Source organism: Tupaia chinensis, unplaced genomic scaffold (genome assembly GCF_000334495.1).
Source record: "Tupaia chinensis unplaced genomic scaffold, TupChi_1.0 Scaffold000605_1, whole genome shotgun sequence".
In the NCBI taxonomy this organism is placed as follows: Eukaryota; Metazoa; Chordata; class Mammalia; order Scandentia; family Tupaiidae; genus Tupaia; species Tupaia belangeri.
In genome coordinates, this window is record NW_006160123.1 from 675,754 (window position 1) to 697,407 (window position 21,654).

Genomic DNA, 21,654 nt, shown 5'->3' on the forward strand with positions numbered 1-21,654 from the left:
CCCCCCCCATGGGGGATGGCCATGCCGCAGTCCCTTCTCCATTCTCCTCTCGGGATCTTGTGCCCGCACGCAAACGCGCCCAGCATGAGTTTAAGCCACCGGGTCCGGGACTTGAATTGTGGTTGACTACATGGGAGTCCAGTGACATAGCCATTACGTTCTCCTCTTTTTACTCTTAACACTTTGTTGCTAAATGGGATAGTCAGCCAGGGGGGTGGAATTGCCAACATCCTTTGAAGGGAATTCTGACCAAATTTTCTTGAATTTATATCTGCTTTCTTTTTCCTTATTTATTGATTTACTTATTAACTTTTTAAATTTCATTTATTATTATTGTTATTTTTAAAATTTGACCAGAGAGAGAGGGAAAGTGAGAAAGCAAGCTGCAGGTCCAGGACTAGTACTGTAGTTGGCCATGTGGGAGTCCAGCACCTCAACCACCGTGCCACTTGTCAACCCCACTTACTTACTTTTAATCTGCTAGAGGGCACATGTGCTTATTGGAGACAGCAAGAGAGCACCCACTTCAGGGAATGGTCACACCACAATCCCTTCTTCCTCCTTTTGGGATTTTGGGCACACACGCACATACACCCTGCTTTTTTTTTCAAGCCACCAGGTCCAAAAAACTACACGGCCGGACTTGTGGGATCCAGCCACTTAACCGCCGTGCCACTGGCTAGCCCATTTTTCTTTTCTTTTTCCTTTTTTTTTCTTGTTGCCAGAGGGTACATATACTTGCTTGAGAGAGACAGAAAGATACACCCCTCCCCCCACGGGAAGAGGTCATGCTGCAATCTCTTCTCCATACTATTGAGCTTTTAGGCAATGCACACATCCATGCCCAGTGTGTTTTTCCAGCAACCAGGGCTGGGATTTGAACTGTAATCAACTATGTAGGATCTGACTTTCTTAGCCACTAAACTAGGGGGCTTGCCTGTCCCTTTTTTAATTTTTCTTTTTTTCCTCCTCTTGTTTGCTAGAGGGCATATGTGGTGTGTGCTTATCAGTGAGACAAGAAGAGAGAAGGCACCCTCAGTGAGGTGTGATCACTCTTCAGTCCCCTCTCCTCAACTCTTCCATCCCCTCAGGACCTTGAGCACACATGTGGCTGGTGTAGCCCTCAAACCACTTGGGCTAGGACTTGAAATTCACTGTCAGCCATGTGGGATCTCTCTTTCCTAGCCACTGGGCCACAGGGCCAGCCCCAGTTTGTAGCTCCTTTCTGATTCAGCCTTCTAATTACCTGAAACCTTGCTGTTTACAGGGCCACACTGGTAGCGGATCTGGTGCACCAGGCAGAGTTACTTCTCCAAGAGCAGCTGATGACACAAGGACAGGAAGGGGGAGATCCAGCTCAGCTGTTGGAGAGCTTGTGTTCCCAGCTGTGCCCGCATGGGGCCCAGGCATTGACCCAGGGACGGGAGTAAGAAGCACCAATCTGGACTCTCATCTCCTCCCCTCTTTTAACTTTTCACTTTTCTGTCCTTTTCTCTTTAACACTCAAAGCCCTTATTCTATCTCTTTTCCTTAACTCCCTTTCTTTTTTTTCTTTTAAACTTGATTCATTTCTTCCATGAGAGACAGACAGGTACGCCCAGCAGGGTCCTCACAGCACAATCCATCCCTGAGCGATAGACAGCATTGGGGGCCACATGTGTGCATTGGATGTGCACAGGGAGGCCTTGGGACATGAACCCTGAACCTTTCCACATGGTCTTAGCGTAGCATTACTCCTGAACCACATCTGGTTCCCCTTATTTCATCTCCTCCCCTCCTCTGCAGGCTCATATCTTTGGCATTAAAATTTCTGTAGTACAAAGTTCATACGTGGAGTTGGGAACGTGGTCATGCTGCAGGGCTGGTGGCTGGGTTTCTCACTCCCCCAGCATCTGGGATGGGGCAGGCACAGTCAGTGTGCCCTACTAAGGTCCAGCCTCCTAGGTCAGGTACTTGGGGCACTCGAGCATTTCCTTCTTGAGCCAAACCAACTGTCTAGACAGGACTGGCTTCTTGTCTCCTTTCAGGTTCTGCCAGAGGAAGGGCCCTGGGGCCGTGCGGGCATTGCTTCCAGAGGAGACTCCTGCAGCTGTACGTAGGAGCCCTCAGGCTGGGCAGCTGTGGTGGGAGAGGTGCCCTGTGTGATTGAACATGTGCCTGGGAGGCTGCCATAGGGTGCACAGTGCTCTCTGAGTCCCCAGAGTCCTGGACTCTGGCATCCGTCATTGTACCCTGTTCTCCGCGGCCCTTGACCCTGCAGTTGTGTGTCGCAGGTGCTGAGCAGCGCAGAGAACATTGCCGTGGGGCTTGCAACAGAGAAAGCCTGTGCCTGGTTGTCAGCCAACATCACAGGCAAGGCCCAAGGAGTGGCGTGGAGGGAGTTGGAGGCAGCTTGGGGAAGATGGAACCTAGCACTAGATGGAAACAGTGCAGGGTGTGGGTTGGCACAGTGAGCCAGTGCATGGTGCTCTAGTGACCGCTTTCCTGTTCTCCCCCCAACCCGCAGCACTGATCAGGAGGGAGGTGAAAGCAGCAGTGAGCCGCATGCTGCGAGCCCAGGGTCCTGAGCCAGCTGCCCGGGGGGAGCGGAGGGGCTGCTCCCGCGCCTGTGAGCACCACGCTCCCCTCCCCTCCCACCTCATCTCCGAGATCAAAGTACACGGCTCCCCTACTCCCCTTGGCTTCCCTATTCCCTCTCCCTGCTCTGGTCCTGGTTTCTTCTTTTTTATTTATTTTTTTTAATATCAGCTCTGGTATTTTTGTGTAGAAGCTTTCTGTGTTGTCCAGCTCATTCTTGTTTCATTTTTTTTCTGAATAAGGGCAGAGCTAAATTGCATGTTTTTCCTAATTGAATCACTCAAAAGGAGAAAAGGTGGATAGGACATTTTTGAGTAAGTGCTTATTACACAGGCATAGAGCGTGGTTGGAAGTGGCAGGATGGTCTCCAGGGGGCAGTCACCCCGTGTCTAGAAATGATCTCAGCTTGTTTGGTTATAGGCAGTAGACTCTATTAACTGTCCCAGCTTCCTTTTAAAAAAATTCAGAGACTCAAACAGGAGATAGCAAACAGCCCATTGGCCAAATTGGGCCTGCAACTTAATTTTGTGAATTAAGTTCACTTACAACTTGTCTGTGGCTGCTTTTCTGTCTTTTTTTTTTTTTTTCATTTATTTACTTAACTGTATCTGTTATTTTTTTTATTTATTTAATCAGAGAGAGACAGAAAGGGAAAGTGAGAAAGCAAGCCACCAGGTCTGGGACTTGATCTGTGGTCAGCCATGTGAGAGTCCAGCACCTTAACCACCACACCACCTGCTGGCCCCCATGGCTTTTTCGCTACAACAGCAGAGACAAGTGAGGACAGAGATGAATGGGTTAAAATAGCCTAAAATATTTTCTCACTGGTCTGGGGTAATGGGCAAGGAATACAGATTTGGAATAAAGATCAAGAAGCAATGACTAAAATGGAGACTATATGAGGGAGAGAAAAAGGTTTAGCAGCTATTAGAAACTGGCTGTCAATAGAGAGAGGATTTCCATGTTGAAACTTCCCCTCTCGAGAAGAGGAGAAAAACATGGGTGTAGAAAACATCGCGACTGATAGGACATTTTCCCTAAAATGCTGGAATACCACACCTTCTGGGACTTGGGTAGTTTGGTCCCAAGTAGAGGGACACCGCTGGAGCTGGCTGGTGGCACACTGTCCATCAGCTTATCTGCATCCTCCGTGTCCTCTGTGGTCCATATGGTTGCTTCAAGCTGTGCTACCTGAGCCCACGTCGAGGGCCTATCATTTCACACACACGCACCCCCAGGGCCCTGCTTTCCTTTTCCTTCTGCCTCTCCACCGGTTGATCCCTGCCCCGCCAAATTCTCTGTGGCATCCTCTTCCCTGCCTGGTATGAAGTCCTACCCTGCTTTCCATAGGATGTGCTCTCCCTGGCTGCTGGGCCCCGGGATCCTGAGGAGGGAGTTTCCCCAGAGCATCTGGAGCAGCTCCTAGGCCAGTTAGGACAGACACTGCGCTGCCGCCAGGTGAGATGTGGCACCGACCACTTGAAGGATGCCCATGTGTGTGTGCTTGTTTGATGAGTAGGGCCTGTCCTTTTGGCACAGTATGGAGGATCTGATGGCTAGGGTCTCCCTTCTGTTTCCCCCCAGTTCCTGTGCCCACCTGCTGAGCAGCATCTGGCAAAGTGCTCTGTGGAGTTGGCTTCCCTCCTTGGTATGGTTCCTTTATCAAATCCTCCAAACCTCAGGGTTGGGTACAACCAAGACTAGAACCTTCTGCCTCTGCTTACTAAAATTTGGTTCTCCTCCCTGTAGTTGCAGATCAGATCCCTGTCCTGGGGCCTCCAGCCCCACACAGGCTGGAACGAGGGCAGGCCCGACATCTTCTTCACATGCTGCTTTCCCTGTGGAAGGATGACTTTCAGGGGCCTGTTCCACTACAGCTGCTCCTAAGTCCACGAAATGTGGGACTTTTGGCAGACACTCGGCCGAGAGAGGTGAAGCAGAGTAGGGTGGGGCAAGAGTGGTCATAATATGCACCCCAAATTTTCTGAGCTGTTTCTCTTCCCTCTTCCCAGTTCATTAAAATGATTCCCTTCTTTAATCTCAACCATATCAGTGAGGGGCACTGCAATCTAGCAACCTTGACCTTTCCCCGGTTTGTTTTTCAGTGGGATCTGCTGCTGTTTTTGCTCCGGGAGCTGGTAGAGAAGGGGCTGATGGGACGGATGGAAATAGAGACCTGCTTGGGCAGCCTCCATGAGGCCCAGTGGCCAGGGGTAAGGAGTCCTCATTTCCTGGTGTTGTGGAAAACTAGCAGGCATATTCCATTTATCCTGAAAGTGGCAAGTGATGGGGCTAAAGCCAAGCAAATTTATCAGGTGTCTTCAGCACAACCCTAAAATTGAGAAGTGGCTGTTCAGGTCTTCAGATCTGAGGGACAGTGTTAGGGGAGAGGCAGTTGAAAAGCACCATGGTTCAGCATGTGGGTTGGTTTGACTTTTTTGCTGAAAAGCAATCCCAAACATCGAGCTCTAGCTAGCCAGTGGGTAGACAACAACTGTAGGACTTTTCCCAGCACAGAAACAGGTTTGAAAGGGCATATGTGCTCACTGGAAAGAGTAAGAATCATTCCTTCAGAGCAGATGACCATGCCATAACCCCTTCTCCTCTTGAGATTTTGGACATGTACATACACGTGCTCAGCATTTTTTTTTTTTTTTTTGAGAGGTTTTTGCTATAGGGCGTGTGCACTTGCCAGAGAGACAGAAAGCAGGAAATCACCCCCCCAGGGGGGATGGCCACGCCGCAATCCCCTCCCCCCCACTCTCCTCTCGGGATCTTGGGCACGTACGCACACGCGCCCGGCGTGAGTTTAAGCCACCGGGTCTGGGACTTGAACCATGGTCGACTACATGGGAGTCCAGCGACATAGCCATTACGCTAACTGCTGGTCCCGTGCTCAGCATTTTTTTAAACTGCCAATTCTGGGACTCAAACATGGATCCTGCTGCCTAAACCACCATACCACTCGGCTGGCCCCAGTGTGGGTTTTTAAAATCGGAATAAGCAGGTTTTATTTTCAGCTGGTACTTAATGTTTTTGTGATGGGGCACAATCCAAGTGGATTGCTGATTTCACAAAGGGAGGTAGATTAAGAGACCACCATTTGGAGCAATCTGTTTCCTCATCCACAAATGAGATTAATTTTCCAGATGAAGTAGAGCCGCCAGTAGAGAGTAAAGCCTGAGCCTCCCATCAGAGTTCACTCTCCATGCATAACCGAAGCCACCTGGAATACTAACAAAGTCAGCTTTTTGTTGTTGTTCCTTAATAATTAATTTGATGAGTGAGATAAAGAAACAGTGAGAAAGTAAGCTGCCAGGTCCAGGACTCAAACATGGTCAGCCATGTGGGAATCCAGTGCTTTTAACCACCACGCCACCTGCTAGCCTCAAAGCCAGCTTTCAGACCTGCTTCTGTGCTGGGAAAAGTCTACAGTTGTCTACCCACTGGTTAGCTAGAGCTCGATGTTTGGGATTGCTTTTCAGTATAGTGGAAAGGATGAACTGACCAGAATTATTTGCCTGCCTTTCCTGTCCTCTTTCTACTTATTACAGGACTTCTCTGAGGAATTAGTAACACTGTTTAACCTATTTCTTGCTGAACCCCACCGGCCAGAACTCCAGCTAAGAGCTTGTGAGCTGGTGCAGCTGAACCGGGGGACTGTGGTGGCCCAGAGCTAGGGCCGGGAAATGGCCCTGGTTGGGCATCTCACCGGAACCCTGCCTCTGCCTCAGGAAGAGGCCTCTAGCCCAAGTGCTCACTGCCGACCCTTGCGGTGTGGGAGTCGCCAGGTCAGTTCCTGCTCAAACACGAAGGAGTGCGTGCTGTTGGCATCCACAGACTGCAAGCTCACCAGAGTCCTAGAGGAAGACGAGGCCACCTGCTTCAGGATTATGGTGCAAAAGCCTAGAGACTGAAGTCTGAAGAAGAGCTGGCGTTTATCACTTGGATGCCAAGTGAAATGGTGTGTGGGGGCTTGTCGACACACAGGACTCAAGCCCTATTTGCTGCTATCCCAGCATTCCCTAAAACTTTGTGGTTCTGGGAAATCATGACAGAGGCAAATGACTTCTGTTTAATTTGTGAACAAAAATTTAAAACGTGACCCTTGGGAGTACATTTTCCTGCCACCAGGAGCTGGACAACCCTCTCCTCATATATGCACAACGGATAAGGTAGGACTCACCCAGCTGCAACCTGGCTTCCTCTGTGCAGGTAGTGATTTACTCCCTCTCTCTCCAAGGACCAAGCACAGGGCAGAACATTAAAGCTTTTTAAAATAAACTTTTTTCTTAAGGGGGCCTGATGTCTGGTTATTTTCACCAGTCTTTTCCCTTTAGCAGGCTGTACAGTCTCAGATGGGCTTTGCATTGCATGAGGAGTGGCAGTCACGCTGCAAATGCAAAGTAAGCTAGGTTACTGAGGCAGTGTCTGCTAGTAATTTATCACCAATGGTTGACTTCTGTACAATCTGTGGGAAAAAGTTGCTCAAGAGACTCCTACTAGTAGGGGTATCCTTACTATCCTTGTTATGCTTGTTAGGGCTGGGGGTGTTAGATTTGGCTCAGAACTTGTGTTAAAAGCACATCTCTAAATGAACCACTGATTCTAAGAAAGCGTACTTTGATAATGTGCTTTAAGCTCATTCCTGTAAAACTCACCGTTTTTGTTTGGAGAGGATACAAGCTCCAGGTTCTGCTGGGGCAAGTAGAGGGCACTCAGTAAGCAGTCTTGTTTGTACATACACATACTCTTCTTGGGAGAGAGGTTCATAGCTGTCAAAGAGCTCTCTGGCCCAAGGAAGGTTAAGATTCCCTGGGGAAGATCCATTTGTATGACCATAGTCAAGCCAGGAAACCCCATCCACACAGGAAGTAAAAACCAGGAACGTTTCTCATCACCACCTTGTGACCCCACTTCTCCCAAGTACTCACCCAGTCAGTTCATGCCTCCCTTTTCCCTCCACTAATCCAAGTAACTCCTAACAAGCTTTTGCATCTGAACCCTTTTTCCTCTCTTCAAAGGCTTTTAAATCCACATTGTTCTAAGCTAGGAACAAGAAAAGTTTAAGGAAATTTTTCTATGTTGAGACCAGCACTGAGTGTGACTGAACTGCCCCAGGAAGCTGAGGGTCGGCAGCTGGCTCGGGGCTACTTCCTGACTTGTTCCAGATGAAGAAGAAAGCCTGACGCCCCCTCCTCGAAAATCCCAACTCTCCCTGGCCAGAATCCCAGCTAAGAGCTTGTGAGCTGGTGCAGCCAAACTAGGGGACTGTGGTGGCCCAGAGCTAGGGCTGGGAAGCACCCTAGCTGGAGTTGAAGGGCTGGCTCTAACCCAGGCCTGGCTTAAGGCCCACTGAAAACCACGTTCTTGGGAATCTGAATGGCAACTTAACACTGACCCAGTGAAAATCCCTGCTGGTTTGTTCCAGACTTAAGGGCTACTCAAGGATTATGAAGGCAGCTAATGAACTAGTGAATTTAAGCAGGTTCCTTTCTAGCTACCTTTACTAATTGTCTGAACTAGCTGTTTTTTTTTTTTTTTTTAAGGTTTTTTTTTTTTAACTTTTTTTTTTTTTTTTTTTTTTAAGGATTATTTTATTTAACTTTATTTTAATTTGACTAGAGAGAGACAGAGAGAAAGAGAGAGGGAAAATGAAAAACCAAGCTGCCAGGTCCAGAACTTGAACTGTGGTCGGCCATGTGGGAGTCCAGCGCCCTAAAACACCGCCACCTGCTGGCCCCCAAAAATGTAGTTCTCAGGCTATTAGCCTCAGGGTTACCTGGAACTTCTTAGAAATACAAGTACTCAGCACCCCCCAGCACTCCAGCAGCCCACAGAGTGTAACTTAGGGTAGGGTCCACTCAGGGTAACAGGCCTTCAGGTGATCCTGATACACACTAAAGTTTGAGAGCCACTCATCTAAACCAAAAGTCAACTTCGCTTTTGCATTTTGCTATAAGATTAGCCTCAATATTCTTTAAATGGTTGACTCAGGTCTGGTGTGTGACTTCTTCAGTAAGGGCGGTTAAAGCCACCTCTGGTTTTCCATTAATTCAGATTCCCATAGCAACTAGCTCTGCCTTGGGAAACTCGGCACCATGGTCACTGTTAGAGGTGGCAATAACTTATTTTCCTATCTGGGCTATAGTTGGGCAGCTAATCTAGTTGCTACTTACCTTGCAACGCAGTTTCAAGCTCATGGGAAGTGCTCAGTACATACATGTGAATTGAGTACGTAACTGGGTCATGAGTAGGTATTGCCGTCATGATCACCAGGCTAAATCCTGCTAAACTCAAATGGCACACTCAGGCCATCCCTAAGGGACAGTCTTCACTAAATAAAAGCACACAGAGGACTTTTACTTTACAAACGTTCTGACCTTTTAGGTCAATAGTCTTAAGCAATTTATATGAAAAGAGGTGGGGGTACATAAATGTTACCCCAAAAATTAACCTGAAAAAAGGTTAAAAGCAGTTTTAAAAACTTTGAATCAATAATATGCAAATAACTTAATCTGAGGTAAGAGGAAAAACACCCTGAAAATACTCTTGGAAAAATAAATCTCTGCTGCACTGTACAGAAATGTACTTTTAAACCATATCTTCTCACTCCCCACATGGTTACACTATTCCATCAAAGACTGAGGGCACCAGGGCTAAAGATGGGTCTCTCCCATCTCTACTACTCCATGTAAATGTACAGAATATTCAGAGCCCAAGGTCAGCCAGGCTAAGGTACAAGAAAACAATCCACTCTCCAACCTAGCCTAGACGAGGACAGGACCACGCCTCTGAGTGCGGTGTGCTCAGCGACCTGCTCCTCTAGGAGTTCGTTTATCTTCCTTCCCATCCTCAAAGGTCAATTTTCTGAAATTCTTGTCAGCAGCCAGATGTTGGCATCAGCAAGTCCTCAAAGAGCGAGGCCCCAACCCTAGCTCCAAATCTGCCCCATCTGCTTCTACAAGGGTCTCTCATCTTACTGAGCTCAGGGCACCAGCTCCAGAACATTGCTCAACACTCCTGACTCATGTGAAGGCCCAAATATTCTTTCCTGGGAGGGGAAGAAAAGTGGGCTGGGGAGAAGCAAAAGTGAATAAAGCATTTTACAGACATTCAAGAGAGAGAAAAGATTCTGAACCGATGTTCTGGTTTGTGCATTTTAAAACCCTTGTCTTAGTATTTCTAACACTCCATCATACAGCAGAGCTAAGTGCTAGCATGGATTCTGAGCAGAGTCTTGGCCACTGGCATCCCTGTCAGCCTAATGGGGCCAAGCTAAGGAAACCTCTTGCCCAGTCACTGCAGCCCCCACTCTGCTGGCCATGCCCAGTCTTGGTCCTTGAGTGGCTCATCTGCAGTAGAGTTCCAGAGATGGGAAATAAGGTGGGGAATCCAAAAGGTGAGTTGAACTTCATTCACTCTGGACAGCCAGGAGCTCAGGCCACTTGATTGTAGTGATGCCCGCTGTGTGTGCTGGCAACCCTGGGCTGGTGCTGTCTGCCCATCAGCCACAGCAGGTAGCCCAGGCTCTCCTATCAGGTTGCAGAGCGAAACAGAACTGCCACAGCATCTCTCTGAAGCACCCTGGGCCTGCATTTTAGCAGCATCATCTTGATGGGCGAGATGCTAACTACCAAGGAAGGAAGCTAGTCTGGCTATAACTAGTGGCTGCTGTTTGACAAAGGAGCTCAGGAGCTGAGGCGGGAAGCCTGGAGCACCAAGTTCTACCTGCAGGCAGAGAGGGAAGAGTTAAAGTTGTAAGCAAACACATTTTAGCTCCCTAGGCTGTGGTAAAGCAAAAAGCACCTCAGACTCTATGGTCCTCAGGCCCTCCTGTTCAGGCCTGTGCACCTGAACTTTATCACCTACCAGTGATAAAGTTCATGCCAGGGGCCTGAGAGTGGAACAAGAGCAGAACAAGATGGGTAACCTTTCTGCTCTGTTGTGGCTGCTGCCTTTGCCTTACAAAGTCATCGAGCACCTGAGGACCCTGGGATTGGCCATCAGGTGCTCGCCAGGTCTCTAGTAACAGCAACTACCAAAAAGGTTGATGAAGTCTGTCTCATTCTTCCCTCTTGCCCCCACCACCACTGACTCCTCATACTGTGAACCCAAGAAGCCCTTGAGCCTCCAGCTATCAGCCCAAAGGAAGGAGGCTGAGGAGCTGGACAGGAAAATCCCAGGAGGCTGTGGTGTCAGATCAAGGCGTGTTGTGCCAGCTGCAGGGGTGAATCACCTGGGCCAAGTAGATGACTCTGGTGATTTCCTTCCCCTCCAGGGTGACAGGCTGCAGGATCCAGGCACTGGGCAGGATCTCCCCTCGGACCATTTCTCTGCTGGGTCTTGGCATGGATGTGTCATACACAGATTGGGCTGCCATGATAGACAGTTGCCCCTAGGGACAGGGAGAGATAGGAGTTCTGTTATTAGATGTGGGTTAAACAGAGCAGGCTCCAGTGCATCAGTACAGTGGAAGGCAACATAGTCGGCCTCAGCCTCCCAACTCCTGCCCCAGCCCAGTTTTCCCTCCTTCTCCAGGGGACTTGACGCCCACAGAGATGGCTTCTCCTGACACTAGCCCAAATTCTTCCCACAACATCTTTACCACCAGTAAGGCAGGCACCTCTTTGGCTTCTACGCAGACACAACAGAAATCCCGTGGCTGCTTCAATGCACACAGGGTGGTATCACACACCAAGTACACTGGAGGAGCAGAGGAAGAGAGTCAAGAGGCCTGTGGACAGACTTTGTCCTGGACCCTTCCTGGCCCCAGAACCACCCCGAGCACCCTATCACTTCACCCAGCTAGACAGGCTGAGCCATCTGGAGGAGCTCTGAGTGTCTGGCCTCCCCTGAGGGCAGCCTTCAGCCCTCTACCTCTGCCCACTTGCCACAGCCCACTGAACACACTGAAACAAGCCCCATGGATGCCTTCGTTCCCTGGGCTCACCCAGGTTGATGCTGTTGGTCACCCGCTGATGCAGCCTTGCTGTCTGGATGGGCTTGTGATATAGGGGCCACAGGGTGGGGTCACTCACAGCTGCCCACACATGAGACAGTGGCTGGGACACCCCCCCTGCCCCTAGGAAGCCATGCCGAGTAGAAGAAAACACCTTGTAGTAAAGTTGCACCTCCTCTTCCTCACCCTGATAGCTGGTGAGATACAAGGGTAAGAAAGAAGAGGTTAAAAAAAAGCAGGGGGAGGGCTCCAGGAGTCACAAAGGATGTGCTCAGGGTGAAGGGGCTGAAGGCCAGGACAGAGAAGGGAAGCCAAGCAGGACAGCAAGGTGGAACCAAGATGCTGAGCAAAGGAACTTACTTCCAGCCAGCGGTTGCCTGGCGGCTGAAGAGATTGTGCAGGTTATCTGAACAAGCGGCCATTACCTGGGAACACAGTGGCCATACCGAGGTTAGTAAACAGTGCAGATGGGCCCTGAGGTCCATGAGTCTGGCCAGCACTTACTAAATTCCCCTCCTCTAGATGGAGGGCCACTGAAGAAGCCCACAGCCCCGGTGGCCCTAAGCCACCTGGCTCTCTTCCTCCTCTCTCCCTCCTCCTTCCCTCCAGCGAAGTCTGGTTAATGGAACAGTGGTGCTGGGTGGGAGCAGTTACTCACGTCAGCCACCGAAGTGTCCACGATGTGCTTGGCCAGATCCTGGTAGGAGGAGGACAGGCAGGTCCCCAGGCTGGATGGGGAACAGCAGCAGCTGCCCAGGGAGGTTCTGCAGCCTGTGAAGAGGCGGAGACTGAGATGGCACTGAACATTATGGACTTGGGAGCAATGGTCTCCAGCAGGGATAGAGATCTGGGGGCTGCTGCCTTCAGACCAGAGACTCCCTAAGACCTAGCCAGCCTCAGCCCCAGTTCCCAAAGCAGGCCACCACTCACTGTAGGCTGAGCTCTTCCAGGCAGACCCAGCCAGGTACAGATGACTGTTCCTCACTTCAGAACGGCCTCGCCCATCCCCTATCCAGGTGGCTCGGGAATCAGGCAAGTCTGTGTCCCCCTGCAGGACAGATGCTGCTCAGAACCAGAGAGCCAGAGAGCAAGCATAGAATCGTTCCTCTGCATCAGAAGTGCACCCAATAGCTTCCAAAGTGATAGCTCAACTGTAAAGATCTTCCCTACTGGGAGTACAGAAGGCTGGATGCCTTCAAAGAGGTCAGCAGTCCGAGGGGCTGGATTTAGTAAAAAAACTTTTTAAATTGCCAGAGGGGAGAAAGTACTCCCCAATGGGACATGGTCACACTGCATCCCTTCCTCATTTCTCCATCCTATTGGGATTTGGGGTACACACACACAGGTACCTGGTGCTTTTTTTAAGCCTCTAGGGCTGGGATTTGAACTGCAGTCCACCCTGTAGGACCAGCTCCCCTTAATCACTGGGCAGTGAGGCTGGCCCACTTCTAGTTCCCGTCTAACTGAATCACTTGACAGCTTTGACTCAGCCCATCTCTCCTTCTCTCACTGAGATCGAGTCACGAACACTAGGCTCTGGCTTCCTATCTCTCTGGGTGCTCGTCCCCAGTTTCTTTGTTGATTCATCCTTCTCAGCTATAAATTAATATTTTGGGATTCTTCCAAGATTCATGCTGAGGCCCCATTTTCTCACTTTATAATATACTCCTAGGTGATCTCATTTGTTCCCAGTGCAGCATGATTACTTCCAAAAATAAAGATACATTATTAAATATTGGTGAGACAGCTGGGTCTCCATCTGGAAAAAAAGATTGTATCAGAGATCCATTTCATAGATCACACCAAAATAAATCTTTTATGCTTTGTGGATCAAAGAAACATATAGGCAGAGGGGAGCATATTATTATTATAAGAAAATATAACCTGGCCCCACCATGGTAGTACACACTAGTTGATGCTGCTACTTCACCTGTGTGGCCTGGTAACTGGGGCACTAGACCCATAGGGCCAACTGTGAGATTTGAGTCCTGGACCCAGTGACTTGAGAAACATACCAGATGCATGTGCATGCATGCCCATTCCCCACGAAGGGTGCTTTCTCTTTGCCCCTCTTTTTGTCTCTCTCTGCTGAATGCACACATCCTCTGGCAAAACTACTTTTTAAAGTCTAAGTATTCCAATTACATGTTGTATAGTCAACACACAAAAATCAGTGGTCAGGCCAGCATGCGGTGTGGGGGTGAAGGTGGCTGGATGGTATGTGGCTGACTGCACAGCATCCGAGATCCAACAACTTGAAAACACACTGGGCGTGTGTGTGCACAAAATCCTGAAGGAGAAATGGAGAAGGGAATATAGTATGACCATGTTCCCTTTGTTTCTTTCCAGTGAGCGAAAACATCCTCTGGCAAATTTTTTTAAAAAAATTAATGTAATGTACTATAGAAATAAAAAAAGAAACTTAATAAAGGAAAAAAAACCCCACATTATCATGTCAATAGACATAGAACAAGTATTTAACTAAATCCTTTACCATTTCATAATAAAAAACATTCAACAAGCTAGGAATAGAAGGGAATTTCCTCAACCTGATAAATGTCAGCTCTGAAAACCCACAGCTTACATTACTTACAAGTGAAAGACTAGAAGCCTTTGTCCTAAAATCAGGAACAAGACAAGCATTTGCTCTCACCACTTCTATTCGACATTACGTTTGGCCTATGCTAGGACAATTAGGCAAGAGAACAACAAACAAGGCAGATGACATGGCCTTTACAGAGAATACACTAAAGAATCTACTAAAAGCCGTTAGAACTGGGACCAGCAGATGGCATAATGGTTACATTGCTAGACTCCATGTAGTTGATTATGGTCTGAGTCCTGGACCTGGTGGCTTCAGACTCATGCTGGGTGTGCCAGGTGTGAGTGCGTGCATGACCAAAATCCCAAGAGGAGAACGGAGAAGGGATTCCCCCGGGGAGTGATTTTTCACTTTCCATCTCTATCTCTGTCTCTCTGGCACATTCACATGCCCTATAGCAAAAAAATCTCTCTAAAACAAAAACAAAAACAAAACATTAGAACTAAAAAACGAGTTCAGCAAGGGTACAGGAGACAAGGTCAATATACAAAAATGAAGCCAGGTCTTCTGTGGCAGGAAAGCCCAGCTTGCATACACAGTGCAGTAATGCACAGCTTGCATACAGAGTCAGATCCCATATGGCTAACTGGTTCAAATCTTGGCCCTAATGGTTTGAAAAACACATCAGGTGCATGTGCATATGTACAAGGTTCAAATCCTGAGTAGATGGAGAAATGGAAAAAAAGGATTGTGGCATGACCACCTCACAGTGGTGGGGGGGGGGTGCTTTGTCAGTCTTTCCCTCTTGAGTGCACACGCCTTCAGGCAAAAATAAACCAAAAAAAAAAAAAAATGGAATCAATTGCGTAAGTTTACTTCAAAAAGTCTATGAAAAAATTGAATTAAGGTACAAGTTTATTTTGGTGCAAAAAAAAAAAAAAAAAGAAATCCATGTGTAGTTTTTTCTAATACACATTTTCCATGAACTTTCTGAAGACCCTGTGTCTCTGTACACTGGTAAGGAGGCAGAACTAAAGGGAAGGCGAAGGCCATAGCATGAGAGGGCTCCTGTCAGCAGTGGGCCCAGGAGCACAATATCCTGCCTCAAACTCCTGCCTCAGCAGTCCCGGCCCCCGGCGTGGGGGCGTACTCACCACACACTCTGGCGACTGGAGCTGGCTTGACAAGGCTGGGCTGCTATTGTAGCCAGACGTGATTCCAGAGGAGAGGCTTCCATTGGAGCTGGTGCACAGGGAGCTGGAGTTGGCCAAGGTGTGGAGTTTTTCCTCTTCCTGGGAAAGAGGTCAATGACTAGCTTCCGATGCCCCTCACTATCCACATCTCCACCCCCACCCCTTCTCACCTCCACAGTACCCATCATCACCTCCAGGTGCCTCCTTGCCTTGGCCTCAACCTCTCCCCATATCCGTCTCCACTATACACCAGCCCTCTTCCTCCCAGGCTCTGGCCTGGAGACAGGTGCTAATCTGGTAAGGACGATGTGTAAAGAGAGTGAGCACCAGGAAGCCTGTGCCCTCCTCCAAATGTTAGATGACAAGACCCAGGGGCAGTCACAGTAGAGGCTGACCTAGTCTGAGGTCTGCCCCAGGTTCCAGGCCCATGCTTGCCCCATTCCCCACCCTCAGCAGCTGGGAAACAATCTGCTGGCGGATTCTCTGCTTCTCTTGTTCAGTCCTCTCCCGCAGTCGGTCTCGAGCCCGGGCAATCTCCACCTTGGCCTCCTCCCGGGCCCGCTGGTAGTCTTGCAGCATCAGCTCTATGTCAGAGGGTGGGTGAGCAGACTTTGCTGCTGACTCTGGGCTCCTGGGAAAAGATTGCGGGTGGAAAGGTACCTTCTAACATGGTGCCTGGATTGGTCTGCACACCTCAGGCCTGTTCAACACTTTTCATTTGCTAGAGGGTGCATGCGATCTCTGGAGCAACAGTGGGTGAGAAAGCAACCCCCAGGGAGTTTGGCCACACAGCAATTCCTCCTCCTCCATTCTCTCAGGATTCACACATGCACACACAGCCTGTCCTTCAAGCTGCCGAATCTGGGACTTAAATCATACAGTCGGTCATATGGGATCCAGGTGCCTAACCCATATCAGCTGGCCCACCACCTTCTTGAAGGTCCCTCTTTTAGCCCATGGGGGGTCTTGAAGTTTGATTTTACATCTTCAGGAGAGGTCGCTAGGCACTCAGACCCAGGCCTGCAGACTAACAGCACATCAGAGCCCTCAGTCCATTCTTTCCCATGGTGCCGTCTTCCCTTTGCTTGTCTCCCACCTCCACCTCCACCTCCACTCTTACAGGATGGAGGGTCCTCTAGGATGCTAAAGCTCCAGGCCTGCTTCCCACAACCACTTTGCCCTCACAGAGCTTGCTCTCTGTAGGGTTCTGGGTCTGGCCTTACCTGGTGGTCTCCACGACATCCTTCCTCAGTTGCTGTAGGTATTCTCGGCGCTTGCTGGGCAAGTCAAGGTCCCGGGTTGGGAGATCTCCTTGGGGCAGGAGGCCCAGTTGTTTCTGGGGGCTGAGGCTTCGCGCCCGGCGGAAGCTCTGCAGTCGCTCAGCCCGTTCTCTCCTGAGGGTCTCAATGGCTTTTTTTTGCCTGAGACAAAATGTGACCGACTCAGTGAAGCTGGCCCTGCATGACCTTCACTTTGAGCTTCATCTCTGACCCCTGCAAGGTCCCACAGTTGAGCAAGAGTAGAGGAAACAGCCAGCTACTAGTTTCCAGGTTCTTCCCTCTTGGCCCTCCTTGCCCTCCCAATGCCCAGTTGGGGGTCCTTACCGGGAATAGAGCTCCTCCCAGGTGGCCATCGCTGGTTCCTCAGGCACCAGTGCCTCCCCGGTCCCAGTCTGCAGCACCCGCAGCAGGGCATCTGCCTCCCCGATGCCATGGTGCAGTTTCGCTTCTGTGAGTTCCACACTGAGTGAAAGGTTCTGGGCCCCGACTTGCAGGGCTATCTGCTCCCTCTGGAACCATTCAGGATCCTGCCTTTGGTCATCAGGGGGTTGTGGAGATCTCTGTTTCTGCTCTCCAGAGCTCTGATCATGGCTGGCTTCCCTCTCCTCGGTCACACCCAGTACCCCAAGAGAGCCATGCTGCACCCCACACCAGTTGCTAAATTTGTTATGCATGGGAAGGTCCCTTAGGCTGTGATGCTGGAGCCCAGGGGCCATGCACATTGGGGAGTGGGGCTGCAGCAGCTCCTCTGGTTGGCAGGCCTGAGGTGGGCCCACAGCAGAACCTTGGGGCCCTATGGCATTAGTCAGTTCCAAGATAGGGCAGGGACTGAGGTGCTGGGTGCCTTCCCATGGAGAGGAAATGTCCAGAGTGGGTTGAGGTTCCATGGGAAATGAACGCTTACCCCCATTCTCTGTCCTGCTCTGCCACCGACTTTGCCCCCCACTGTTCAGTGGACCTCGCTCTGGGGAGGCCACCTCCTCAGTCATAAAGCTATTGGCCAGCCTGTGGCTCATCTGCCTCAGTGGTGGAGGTGCTGGTCTGCTGGTGGCCCTGGATTGAAGTTGCTGAGGAGGCTGCCCTAAGAAACTAACTTGGAGTTTTGGGCTCTTCCCTGGGCTGCATGGAGAGCTTACTCTCTCATCACTCCTTTCTAAGGGACTTGTGCTTTCTCTCCCAAGAGCCTCAACTCTCTGGGGGCTGCCTAACTCCTCACTGCTTTGATAACTACCCACTGAAGGCCTTGGGGCACTTGGGGCATCACAAGGAAGGTCTGGGCTACAGTCCAGCTTCTGGTGGCCTTCAAGAGGGTGAGCTGAGGGGGCTGAGAGACTCAAACAATTCGGGGGGAGAAGACCCAACTCTTGGGTGCTGGCGCTGAGTGTGAGGATTGGAGAGGAGGCCCTGTCCACCAACAAGGCACACATTGGGTCCCGCTTCTTCTGGACCTGAGGCTCCCTGGCAGACTCTGGCATGCTGGGGTGGGGGCCTGGAGAGCACGAGACGCTGAGGCTAGGACAGCTGGCAACCATGCAACACAGTTCCTCTGGCTGGGAGCTGGGAGGCAGGGATGTATCCAGAGAAGCCTGAGGGCCCGCAGGTGTGAAGTTCTGCCCAAAAGGGGCTTTCTGAAACCTCATGTGGGATGAGGGTATTGGAGGGCTCTGGGGCCTGCAGTGGGTGTTTTCTTCCTGAAACACCAGAGGTTCTGCAATTTTCCATGCAGTTTCCTCTGCCCGTCTCTTCTGATTCTCCCCTGGGACATCTTCCTTTTCTTGAGACATAGTCAAGATGTTTGAGCCCAGCCCTTCGTGGTTCACACCTACTTCCTGAGGTGCAGTTTCTGGGGCCTGGAGGTACAGAGAGGACAAGCCCAGGTCAGTCTGGCTGCCTGCATCTACACTGGTCTGAGTAGAGCTGTCCATTCTAAGGACCTGTGGGGCCTCCTCTGGAGCATTCCTCTTGGTGTTCTGTGCCTTTTGGGCCACACTTGGCTGGGACAGGCTCCCAAGAAGCTCCGAGGTGCTATGTAGGAGCTGGGAGAGGTGGAGAGACAGGCTGTGCATGCTGGTCCATGAGGCCAGCTCAGAGGCCGAGGCCACGCTGGCTTCGCACTGAGCAGAGGCAATGTCGGCACAGCTCCAATGGAGCCTGCAACCCAATGTCTGCGTGCCCTGCTCAAACGTCTTCATCTTGGCCTGTTCCACAGGGCAGCCTGCCTCTGATGGGTACAGCAGCAGAATCTCATCCACTGGCCCCACAGTACTTCCTTCAGCCAATGGGGGCTCACTCTCCAGACAGCCTGCTTCAGCAGGGGGGCCCTTGAATTGTGGTCTCTTGTCAGAACCAGAAGTAGGGGCTACTCCCTCAGGTCTGGTCAGGATATGAGGGTCTCCCACAGCAAATGACGAACTCTTTACATCCCAGGCATCACTGGAAACTTGGACATGCTCCATGCTGCTGTGTGTGCTAGACAGGTCCCGGGCGTTGGCGTAGGAGCTGAGGTGGGAATGGAATGGCGAGTTTTGGTCCTCTAGGCCACAGTCCATGCTGGAGCACCGAGCCACGCTCGCTGGGATCAGGCCTTGGGGTTTCTGACTACAGGAGACATCGACTGCACTCCCAAACACATACTGCTTCCAGCCAATGCGTGCCGGCCCCTCTGGACACCAGGGCAAGACATGGGGATTAATGTCACTGGAGCCGAAGTACATTCCTTTGTCTACCTGAGAACGCCAGTTCTCCGGCTTGACCTGGGCACCCAGTTTATCTGGCTTCCCTTGCCAGGCCTGTTCTAAAGTTCCAGACATCCAGTTGGTCGTGAAATTGGGGGTTGGCATGCATGAGAGAGCAGAAGATGTAGGATAAGGAGGGGTGACAGGTTTTAGGGGCCTATGGTCAGCAGCATCATCATTCAATTTAGATGAGGCTTTCTGATTGCAGTTCTTGGCCTTTTGAGCCGTTTTTACTACCGACTTTCCTGAGGAACAGTCCCTGGAATGTGGCTTCCACAATCTGGTGGGCTCTGGTGCATCTTCACCTGTAGGGGAGGGAGGCTCCACACTTAAGTTCAGCTCCTGAAGAGATCGAGAAGAGCTGACCACAGAAAACTGTGGTCTGGGAGAAGACAGGGAATATTTGGGGCCAGAGAAGATTGCAATGACAGGAAGTGAGTGTCTATGGGGGGAAGCCAGCTGCTCCTGACCACAGCAGGGATGGCCAGGCCTCTGGGCAGCAGGCTTTGATGCTTCACTTTGCCCCAAAGGCATGGCAGCTGGGTCTTCAAAGCCCATTGAGGTCTCAGTCACTGGAGGCTGGGCCACATCCACCTCCTCTTTGCTGGCATCTATAATCTGACAGTCATTCAAGCCACCTTCATCAGGAGGTGAGAGATCCCCACCTTGGGCAACGTCTCTCTGTTGCTCCTCCTCCTCCCATGGACTGTCAACCGGGGGACTGCAGGTGTGTTTTAACCTTTCTACAAATGTGGCTGAGGGATCCAAGCAACCGGGATGCCTGGGCTCCATGGAAAGCTGTGGTTTTTCTGAAGGGCATCTGATGGCATTTTCTAAGCATCCAAGCTGTGGCTCCACTGGCAGCTCGCCTTCAACAGACCGTTCACTTACATTCGGGGTGTGTGGTCCCTGAGTTGTTATGGGTGGCTCTGGCCTGGTTTGAGGCTCCTGTGATTTCTGCTCACTTCCAGCACAGCCCTGAAACTTGCTCAGTGGCTCAGAGTATGTGCCTGTAGGAAGCAGGGCAGCCTCAAGTTCTGTGCCAGCTTTTTTCTCATCAATCTCCTTCTCAGCACTCCTTACTGAGCTTCCATCAGCAGCAGAGTGGCTGAGGAAATGTGCCCTCACGTTGGGGGCAAAAGGCGAGCTGTAGATTTGTGGAGCTGGGGCATTAGCCATTGAGAAGGGCTCCAGGGTGCTGCCGCCTGCTGGCCCAAATTCCACATGAGTGCCTTTGGGTTCAGGGTCACATTCCAAAAGCACACTGGGAGAGCTGTTTCCTCCCTCAGCCCTCTCACAGACCCTGGATGGCCCTACACAGAGTGGGCAGATGGTATGTGGGACAGCCCTGGGCGTCCCCTCCTCCAGGTCACTGTCTCTGTAAGACAGTACAGCGGAGGAACAGGAGAAACGGGCATGAGTGGCAGCAGGTTGATGACTGCATGGCTGTTGGCAAGGAAGAGTTCTGTTCCCTTCTTCCCCACTAGGTGGGCTGCCTTCAATGCTCCCCAAGAAGATAAGGCCATCTGAAGTTTCCTTTGGGGTGTCCCCCCTACATGCCTCCTGATCTGGCAAGAGAAGTGGCCTGGGATGTTTACTGCCACTCCTGCAGGCTTCTATGAGCCCAGATCCGACTCTTCCCGTCCACCCCACACACTGCTGTGCTGCAGGCAGGACAGGCCCTGGTGTAGGACTTGCTCTCCCTCCTTTTAAGTCAGTGGATGCCTCAAGATATTGGACATGGTCTTGAGTAGGTGTTGAGAGACTTGCAGAACTCTGAACATCACAGATCACAGACCGGCTTTCAAGATGGACTTTCCCCCCACCCTGTGCAGTCACTAAGAGGTTCCCTGCACCCCCTTCATGTGTGAAGTCAGGAGCCCTAGGTTCTGGATGTCCTGGGCTGCTGTCCAGAGTGCCAGGGGGCATACCCTCTGCAGCCCCCCATGGAGACAAATGACTTTGCTTGTGCAGAATCACTCCAGGATCATCATGAGGGGGATGGGAAGATAAGACAGTCACCACTCTCTCTGTTACTATCCTTCTCCCCACTTCTACATCTGTTGAAGAGAGACTGTCTGAGGCCAAAGGGTCAGCAGAGGAAGGTTTTCTGTTCACGTCTTTCTTTTTCTCTCTGATTTCAGCAGCATTAGAGTGACACATAAACTGTTCGCTTGCTGTCCCCAGAACATGTCCTGGTTCTTCAGTACAAGGTCTTTGGCCCAGAGCAGAAGCAGCATGGGCAGAAGCCTGTGAGGGATGCCATGGCCCTCTGTCAGGTTCAGCACTGGGCAGCAGGTGAAAGTTACCTGCAGAGAGGGCTGTAGCTTGGACTGTCCTTTCATTTGTCAATGTACCTCCAGGT

At 50.7% G+C, this 21,654-nt stretch overlaps 2 protein-coding genes across 2 annotated transcripts in view; one reads left to right on the forward strand and one right to left on the reverse strand.

The window, feature by feature from the left end:
- CDAN1 (codanin 1) overlaps positions 1–6,878 on the forward strand; it is a gene marked incomplete in the record, with an annotated part of 14,987 nt that extends 8,109 nt beyond the window's left edge. Inside the window, 9 exon segments of the mRNA XM_014591664.1 lie at positions 1,268–1,426; positions 2,028–2,091; positions 2,274–2,352; positions 2,507–2,655; positions 3,928–4,035; positions 4,162–4,225; positions 4,327–4,508; positions 4,683–4,790; positions 6,132–6,878. Coding sequence (XP_014447150.1) covers positions 1,268–1,426; positions 2,028–2,091; positions 2,274–2,352; positions 2,507–2,655; positions 3,928–4,035; positions 4,162–4,225; positions 4,327–4,508; positions 4,683–4,790; positions 6,132–6,257 — 1,039 coding nt within the window.
- A 3,086-nt stretch (positions 6,879–9,964) lies between these two features.
- The window catches only part of STARD9 (StAR related lipid transfer domain containing 9), a 119,158-nt gene continuing 107,468 nt past the window's right edge, over positions 9,965–21,654 (reverse strand). Inside the window, exons 24-34 of the mRNA XM_027775789.1 lie at positions 16,879–21,646; positions 16,498–16,695; positions 15,722–15,905; positions 15,236–15,373; positions 12,470–12,587; positions 12,198–12,310; positions 11,900–11,964; positions 11,531–11,733; positions 11,204–11,283; positions 10,817–10,975; positions 9,965–10,308 (exon numbers count right to left, since the gene is read on the reverse strand). Of these exons, the coding sequence (XP_027631590.1) occupies positions 10,207–10,308; positions 10,817–10,975; positions 11,204–11,283; positions 11,531–11,733; positions 11,900–11,964; positions 12,198–12,310; positions 12,470–12,587; positions 15,236–15,373; positions 15,722–15,905; positions 16,498–16,695; positions 16,879–21,646 (6,128 nt within the window). The 3' untranslated portion in view covers positions 9,965–10,206. The remainder of the gene's footprint in view (positions 10,309–10,816; positions 10,976–11,203; positions 11,284–11,530; positions 11,734–11,899; positions 11,965–12,197; positions 12,311–12,469; positions 12,588–15,235; positions 15,374–15,721; positions 15,906–16,497; positions 16,696–16,878; positions 21,647–21,654) is intronic.